Source organism: Austrofundulus limnaeus, unplaced genomic scaffold (genome assembly GCF_001266775.1).
Source record: "Austrofundulus limnaeus strain Quisiro unplaced genomic scaffold, Austrofundulus_limnaeus-1.0 Scaffold49, whole genome shotgun sequence".
Lineage (NCBI taxonomy): Eukaryota > Metazoa > Chordata > Actinopteri > Cyprinodontiformes > Rivulidae > Austrofundulus > Austrofundulus limnaeus.
In genome coordinates, this window is record NW_013952451.1 from 1,032,240 (window position 1) to 1,041,119 (window position 8,880).

The window sequence follows — 8,880 nt, forward strand, 5'->3', positions numbered from 1 at the left end:
AACGTAAATTTTAGCAGCACATCTATAGAAGTTTACTCTGCTTCAGTCTTAAACTGTTAAAAAATGACTAATAGTAATAAAGTGCAGTAAATTTCAGTTCATTATTAAATGGAACAACTAAAACAAAGTCTTAGAAGAACCACAGTGAAAAATAAAATGCTTTTACAAGAAACTTCCTTCCATATTCTGCTAATGTCTTAGTTTGTCCTACAAGAAAAAAAAACAGCATTGAAGTTACTGCAACAACAGTGCTGTTTATGAAGGCTACTGCTGGCAGCAACAAACTCTTTGAATTCTTTGTCATGTCTTGTCCTCAAATGTTTAATCAAATTGCTGGTGTTAAAACATCCAACTTTCGCTCCTCCCCTTGACAGTTTAGCAGAGCACAGCAGCCAAGTCTGCTTGTTTGGTGCCCTCATTTGGTGAGGTACACTTCGCTGCAGCATGCAGAACGGGGCGGTGACAGACCTTTCCATCAGTCCCATACGTTATATGGAAATGGGACTATTGCATTCCGGAAATGAAGGTTGCTCCTTAAAGACGCGGGATTAAGAGAGCAAAGGAAGAAGAAAGGAAGAAGTTAGAGAGTTTCTTCTACTGACGTTGAAGTACTCAGAGCATTATTGATTAATTTCTTTTATCCACCTCCCCAAACACAGACCCTCAGGTTAACCTCACAGGTTTAATGCCTAAGGTTAACCTCACAGGCCTAATGCCTAAGGTTAGTTTGTTGCTGTAATATAATTTTAATATCCAAAAACAACAAAGATTTAATAAAGATTTGRAAATGAAAAAGGGACATACCACGTGACATAACACGTTGTGTAGCCATTTCCTTACTGTAAAATTTGTATTGTTAATGTTGATAGTGTTCGATAGAAAATAKTGTCACTAGCGCCCCCTKCATTTCCGGAATGCAATAGTCCCATTTCCATATAAGGTATGGGACTGACGGAAAGGTCTGTCACCGCCCCGTTCTGCATGCTGCAGCGAAGTGTACTTGCATTTGGTGGCCGATCTTAAAATATCTCCAAACTGCCGACGTTACTTCTTCTTCTTCTCATCGTTCTTCTTCTGTTATTCGTGGGTGCGGTCGGAAATAACTTGTCAGTGCATTAGCGCCCCCGCCTGGTATGGATTGTTGTTTACCCTTTGTGCTGCAGCGCAGCACAGGAGGAACAAAAAAGGGGACAAAAGCGATATCGGTTAAGAGTATCGGCCGGCTTTTACGAGTACGAGCACTTGATGCTGGTATCGGACCCGATACCGGGACACCTCTAGTTTTAGCTCCAACAAAGTCATTACCAAAGTGTCTGTACTGAAACCTTGACATACAGTTAATGATCAGCTGAAGGATGAAGCATCTCTCAGGTCCTGACACTTTGCTTTTGCCCTCCTTTTGTCTATTTTTCCTGTTTTGTAAGTACATCTTTCACAATATGGTGACAGTTCTGTACAAGAACTGAACAGAGAGTGGAAAAAGGCATCCAAAATTCAAGGAAATTACTTGAAAGACCTTCAGAAAGTCTAAAAACACTTGATGAAGACTATAAAAGATTGCACAATAGTCTGGCACCTTGAATGAAATTTTGGAAGAACTTACGAATAGTAAAAAAAAATCAGAGTTGCGCAGATATGCTTGATATAACACCATATTTAGTGATTTATTCCTTTTTGCTGCTTCTAGTTCTTCTAAAAAGACTGTTGATTTGATTAAAACGCACTTGTAGCAACTGGTATCGCAATTCTAGATTCTAGAATTGTAGATATAAAGTAACATTTTTAAGAATTTCCATATCTTTGTATTTATAATAACCTATGTTGGTTGGATCATAAAGACTGTTGGTGTGTTCAACAATATATTCAGACAGACAAGCATTGAAATCGGACCGCTTCTTGTGAAATTTGGGAATTATTCATTAATCTCAATTTCAACACAGAACACTCGGCTGTCTCTAAAGGAATGCAGATAAAGAAGGTTAGACTCCTGAAATCCAGTGTAAAACAAAACAAGCAGCACAGATGATAGTGTAACTTATTGCAAACATGAAGTGACATGACATCTAAATATTACTAAAACATTACATTACTGCTGTGTGATTTCAGCAAATCTTTTGTGACCTGCCTTCTAAGAACATTGCAAATGAATGGATTGAATTGTGTTGCATTTTTTATTAAAAGCACAGAAGCCTACATGTGACTTTTCAACAGAAATGTTTTGATCTGTAAATTCTGGCTTGTTAAGAGATGCGTGATGTATTTATTAAACAGTGACTCACTTCAGAACAGCTCAGCTACACTGAATAGATAACAAAACCAATGCATCTGTATCTTAAGACTGAAAAAGATCTGAGAAATAAGACCAGAGCTTGACTGCTCCACCAGGAGGAAAGAAAACTAAGCTGTAGGGGTCTATTGACCCCCATTTTCTCTTGGACTCTGTTGATGTATGCATCCTGTTTCCTCGCAAAGACCTATCATGGACAGTGCGCATCTCAAACCATGCTTGGCAGCTCCATTATATTTCACCCAAGGCTCTCAGACAAACTGCTCTTCTCGTTAGCACTTGGTTTGGGTAGAAAAATAATCAGATACAATATGACATTTTGTTTTAGTATGGGTTCAACCTGACAGCTCTTTGTGTGGAGTGGATTTTTTTTTTTTTTTGTTGTTCTTTGTGATTTTTCTGGAGTCACAATAGACTGTACATAAAAATGGACATTGTAACATGATGTATTGATTTGTTAGCTAATATTTTAATTATCCAAAAGTGGTACTGGGTTGTTGCTGTTTTGGATTTTAGGATGCAGAGCGCTACAAACAAAGAAGGGATTTGATTGAGTTCTCAAAGATGCACAGTTTACTGCAGTGATTATCAACCTGTGGCCCCTGAGCTCATCCTGTCCAGCCTGCAAAGAGTTAAATTATTATGCATACTCAAATACAGGAATAAGTTAAGAATGATGGTGCCTTATCCAATCAAAACACTCACTCACTGAATGTGAGAAGCTAAAAAGTTAGTTTTTTATTATAAATAAGAAGCAGGAAATAGCAAAATCAAAATGATTTAACACAGCCTTCATGTACAAATGGTGTTTGCCACAATAAGCTTGTTCTTCAGTTTGTTAGAAGAAATGATCTTCAAAAGGACCATTCAACAACATTTTTACTAAAATTTTAATTCATTTCCCTGCAGGACTAAAAAAAAACATTTGTCTCGATAATTCAGACTTAAGACAAGAAAGACTTGAGTTTGAGGTTAATGAAGGGATTTTGAGAGGATTTTAATTTATGCTGATGACCCATGGATTTTTACTGCTGTGTTCAAATTTGCATAAACAGCAATTTTGTTTTCAAGGATTGTATCAATTTATGAACCTTTGTTTTGTTCTGTCTTTTTCTCCACTCTTTCCTTTTTAAATTTTTTTTATTTAAATTTTTTTGTTTCCCTTTGGTCTTTCGTCGCCCCACTTTTCCACATCAGTCTGTGTTTCGTAGCTCTCCGCTGCTGGGCTGCTTCCTTTTCGGCCTCCCGCTCGGCGTGATTAGCCTGATGTGCTACGGCATCTGCACGGCTGAGACCGATGACGGTTTGGAGGACGCAGACACGCTGAAAAGGGAGGGGCTGACCGACGAGGAGGAGGAGGAAGAGGAGGAGGAGCGGCAACGCACCGCTGAGCTGGAAGGTCCTGAAGAGGATGAGGATGTTGGTGAAAAGGATCCTGAGGAGAAGAAAACTGATTAACACAGGGGCGCACATCAGATAGAGGATGATTGACCCAGTCAGACGTGGTGACCTGAAACTCAAAGACGGATCTATGTGATACCGTTCTTTGTTTTTCATCTCACTTTCTCCTCAAAGCCCCTCTAGCACAGACTGTTCTTCTTCTCAAGTTCTATGTATTGATATATGAGGCTGACTGCTTGGCAAAGCCTCTGAATTAAAAATAACAGTCTTTTCAATTATGGAGTGTATACAATAAACAGGAAAACAAGGGATGGCAGTGAACATACCATCTAATTTATTGATATTCACCCATGTGATATGCTACACTCGCTTTGAAGTTTTGTCATTATTTAGAAAACCCTTAGATTATTGCAGTTTTTTTGTCGTATCCCAAAGTTTTTCTTTTTTCTTTTTGATTTCTGATCTAGTAGAAATGGATGAATCTTGCCTTTAAAATCCAATGGAGATGGACTTCATTGTTTTGTTTACTTTCACCATATCTTTTGACCTAAGCTGTACCTGGTGTTTTACTGAACTGAGTAGAGTGCAAAAGAAGTGCCCATGGAGGATCTGCCATAAATCAAAATGTGCTTTCTCTATCGTACATTGTTGCCTGAAAACCTTTCTTCGTCTTGTTCCTCGAGGGTTGCAAAGTGCCGAGACAGTCGTGAATTTTAACCTGCTTTTCTGTCAGCCACCTGTCAATTTGTGTTGAAGGATGATGAAAAAATATCTGGATTTGTAATTTCCATCACTGTTCGTGATACCAAAATAGGTAAGTTGTTTATTTATTTATTTTTCTTTCCCCATTTCCACTAGAAAATGACCAGTCTGCTGAAAATTCCTTGTACCTGTCAAGCAAAAGCCATAACATGCATCAACGGCTCCTGTGGCTTCGAACAGCTTTTTATTCCTCAAATAGACAGCAGCTGTCTGTTTGCATGTTTCATTTTGTCCTCCATCACTGGTTGCTTTATAGAATTTGTCTTGGCAGGTTGAAGTGTACATCCCAGTGTAGTGAAATGTACACAAAAAGAAAATGATATAAGAACTTTTTTTTACACTCTTATGTTGTCAGTTTGTCTCAAGGCTATTTAAATCCCACTTTCTTCTCTTTCACTAAAGCTATGTATTAGCTCAAATCCATAGAGAATTGTGGATTCTTCTTTAATCCACAGAGATATTTTTAAGTATAATGATGTTTTTTTTACGGATAATCCACATAAATCTAGATTAGGTGAAACTGAGACCGTTGAAGCATCTTTCAGGCTTACTAACCCAAGTAATAGAGATAGGCTCTTAATCATTTCTTTAAAAAAGCAGAATATGCTTTTTGTTCAACTTTAAATATTTAAAATAACATACATATTTCCTTTCTTATTCATGAATAGTTAAGAACGCTCATTTGATTACAATTTTTAACTCCTACCAAAATGGAAACCAGTTTAAAATCTATAAAAAGGCCACACCAAGTCTTTCAGATGATAAAATCCAAGTTAATTTAATAAACATAAAGAGGTGATATTTTATCTTCAAAATCCTCCTCATAAACATGTTTTTACCATATGGGGTTCATCTAATTTCCACTGTGAAATCATGCTTCCCTTGCCTTCTGCTCTTTGTAGTTGCCTACAGTTTTCTTCTAAATGTTTTTTTTTTATATTTTTTTAGGTTTGAATTAAGATTGTCTTGTTTTATTACAGGTTTGAAAGATTAAAATAAAAAAAATGTTCCCCAACACCCATTCCCCCTTTTTTTGACAAGTGTCTTATTTAAAATGTTAAGTTATTTATGTATACAGTGTTTTAAAGAAAAACTTTTTAAAATAGTTTTCTGATAGTCTGTCTATTTGAAATACTTCATTCATGTTCCTGTAAACAAGGTAACGTAGGTACAGTGGTTTGCAAAAGTATTCATACCCCTTGAACTTTTCCATATTTTGTCACATTACAACCACAAACATAAATATATTTCACTGGAATTTAATGTGAAAGACCAACACAAAGTGGTATACAATTGTGAAGTGGAAGCAAAATTTTACATGAATCAAAACATTTTTTACAAATAAAAAACTGAAAAGTGCGACGTGCAAAAGTATTCAGCCCCCTTTTCCCTGAGTGCAACCAATTGCATTCAGAAGTTGCCTGATGACTGCTAATGACTCAAAAGGGTCCACCTGTGTGTAATCTAATCTCAGTACAAATACAGCTGCTCCATGACGGCCTCAGATGTWGGTTAAGAGAATATTGGGGAGCAAACAGCATCATGAAGTCCAAAGAACACACCAGACAGGTTAGGAATATGGTTTTGGAGAAGTTTAAAGCAGGCTTAGGTTATAAAAAGATTTCCCAAGCTTTGAACATCTCACGGAGCACTGTTCAATCCATCATCCGGAAATGGAAAGAGTATGGCACCACAGTAAACCTGCCAAGACAAGGCCGTCCACCTAAACTTACAGGCCAAACAAGGAGATCACTGATCAGAGAGGCAGCCAAGAGGCCCATGGTGACTCTGGATGAAATGCAGAGAGCCACAGCTCAGGTGGGGGAAACTGTCCACAGGACAACAATTAGTCGTGCACTACACAAATGTGGTCTTTATGGAAGAGTGGCAAGGAGAAAGCCATTGTTAAAAGAAAACCATAAGAAGTCCCGTTTGCAGTTTGCCAGAAGCCATGTTGAGGACACAGCAAACATGTGGAAGAAGGTGCTTTGGTCAGACGAGACCAAAATTGAACTTTTTGGCCACAATGCAAAACGCTATGTGTGGCGGAGAAAGAACACTGCACATCACTCTGAAAACACCATCCCCACTGTCAAATATGGTGGTGGCAGCATCATGCTCTGGGGGTGCTTCTCTTCAGCAGGGACCGGGAAGTTGGTCAAAGTTGATGGGAAGATGGATGGAGCCAAATACAGGGCAATCTTGGAAGAAAACCTGTTGGAGTCAGCAAAAGATTTGAGACTGGGGCGGAGGTTCACCTTCCAGCAGGACAACGACCCTAAACATAAAGCCAAAGCTACAATGGAGTGGTTTAAAAAAAAGAATATTCATGTGTTAGAATGGCCCAGTCAAAGTCCAGACCTAAACCCAATTGAGAATTTGTGGCAAGATCTCAAAACTGCTGTTCACAAACGCTCTCCATCCAATCTGACTGAGCTTGAGCTGTTTTGCAAGGAGGAATGGGCAAGAATTGCAGTCACTAGATGTGCAAAGCTGGTGGAGACATACCCTAAAAGACTTGCAGCTGTAATTGCAGCAAAAGGTGGCTCCACAAAGTATTGACTCAGGGGGGCTGAATAATTTTGCACATCGCACTTATCAGTTTTTTATTTGTAAAAAATGTTTTGATTCATGTAAAATTTTGCTTCCACTTCACAATTGTWTACCACTTTGTGTTGGTCTTTCACATTAAATTCCAGTGAAATATATTTATGTTTGTGGTTGTAATGTGACAAAATATGGAAAAGTTCAAGGGGTATGAATACTTTTGCAAACCACTGTATGCAGGGCTTGTTACATCAAAATCACAAATATTGATAGATTGATCATTTGCTGAAAATCAGCCCCTTTCAGCCATTTGTCCCTCTCATTAACTTATGACTCAAATATTTCCAAGTGTCCGTATTGCTCCATCGTATGTAAATTTACAAATGGAACTTTTGAATCCTCTTTTCCTTTGTCTTTAGATTGCCTGTCTGTTTTCCTTCGAGTCATCTATGCGTCAWACTTCAATTAACAGCAATAAATACGTTTTTTCGTTTTTATTTTATTATTTATTTTCCCACCAGTACAATTGGGTGTAGAGTTGTCTTCTCAATTATTGCACATATAATCATATTTTTGGAGAAATAGGTTTAACCACGGCTGATCGCATTACTTGATGGGGAAACTCATTATTTTCTTCTCTTTAGGGAATCGCAGCAATCACAAGCCAAACTCAAGAGACGTGACTTAACATAATGAGAAACTGCAATGGACACGGCCAACTTCCCTTCTGAAGCATAGGGAGAGAAATCCAGAACAGAAAATGGTTATTGGGTTTGGAAAGTTTGTTTGGTTGATTCCTGGCCTGATAAAAGAGGAGATGTTCATTTTCCACAGGATGTCATTGTGAGGAGAAATTACCACAAAGGGAGAGATAATACATTACTACAGCAGAATCAGTGTCATTGAGTGGTACTGGTGCAAAAAGTAATTCATCGCTCAATTACCTCACTGCATTTTCTGAGAATGAGTTTCATCGTGAGGCAAATGAAGGAGGCCTGCTGTCTCTTTTCTGTCTGAATACTAACAATCTCGCGCACAAGACAAGGACAATTACACTGTGCTGCTCGTTCTGCCTCGCGTCGAAATGGCAAATTAAGGCGAGGTGGTAATCATCTAATTTCTGAATCACATGGGAGGTGTTTTAATGCTCGAGGTTCGCCAGCAGGGTCAAGGTAAAGAGAGAAACTGTTATTTCAGTTAATGCCTCCGCCCTGCATTTCAAGGGGATTCTGAGCTCGGTTCATGTCACTCAACGAGATGAAAAATGGCTGATTAGCTTTGCTCACCATAGAAACCAACCCACACTTGTTCTCTGTGAGGCTTTTTGGATCCTGTAGCAAAGCCTGCATTTTTGTTGCATTAAAGCTGATAGATGGCTGCAGCTGCTGAAGTCCATCTGTTTGCTGCCACTTTAAGAAAAATACCTCAAAACCCAATTACACGAACAATGTTTGCAAATCTGATCTCTTAAGATAATGTCTCCCCTCAGTAAACGGCTCTTTAGCTTGTGCTTTTTTTCTTCCATTATACATATACAATTATTTTCGGCAAAGGGAATTCAACTCAAAACTTCAACACGGCGTAATAGCTGCCTGTCAGCCTGTCAGTCGATAGAAGGTGCATGTTGCTGTTGTTTCCTTCTGAACAGCTTGACACTTTTGCAAAGTTTTCTTCATGCCACATTGAAAATGACAAGAAAAAAATGCAAAAGCAGTTGCTGCCCATCAACATAGCAAGAAACGCAATCTTGCATGAGTCAGTTACTGAAAGGAGTGGGGTGTGATGGAAAGCAAATAGGGCAAGAGGAAAAAACTTGTATAGGTCCTCTGGACGGGTTCTTCTTTAATGAAACGTTTCGTCTCTCTTCCAAGAGACTTCTTCAG

General features: G+C 38.5%; 1 protein-coding gene across 1 annotated transcript in view; it reads left to right on the top strand.

The window, feature by feature from the left end:
• tmx3b (thioredoxin related transmembrane protein 3b) overlaps nucleotides 1–5,471 on the top strand; it is a 43,779-nt gene extending 38,308 nt beyond the window's left edge. Inside the window, exon 16 of the mRNA XM_014008368.1 lies at nucleotides 3,485–5,471. Coding sequence (XP_013863822.1) covers nucleotides 3,485–3,745 — 261 coding nt within the window. The 3' untranslated portion in view covers nucleotides 3,746–5,471. The remainder of the gene's footprint in view (nucleotides 1–3,484) is intronic.
• The last annotated feature ends 3,409 nt before the right edge of the window (nucleotides 5,472–8,880 follow it).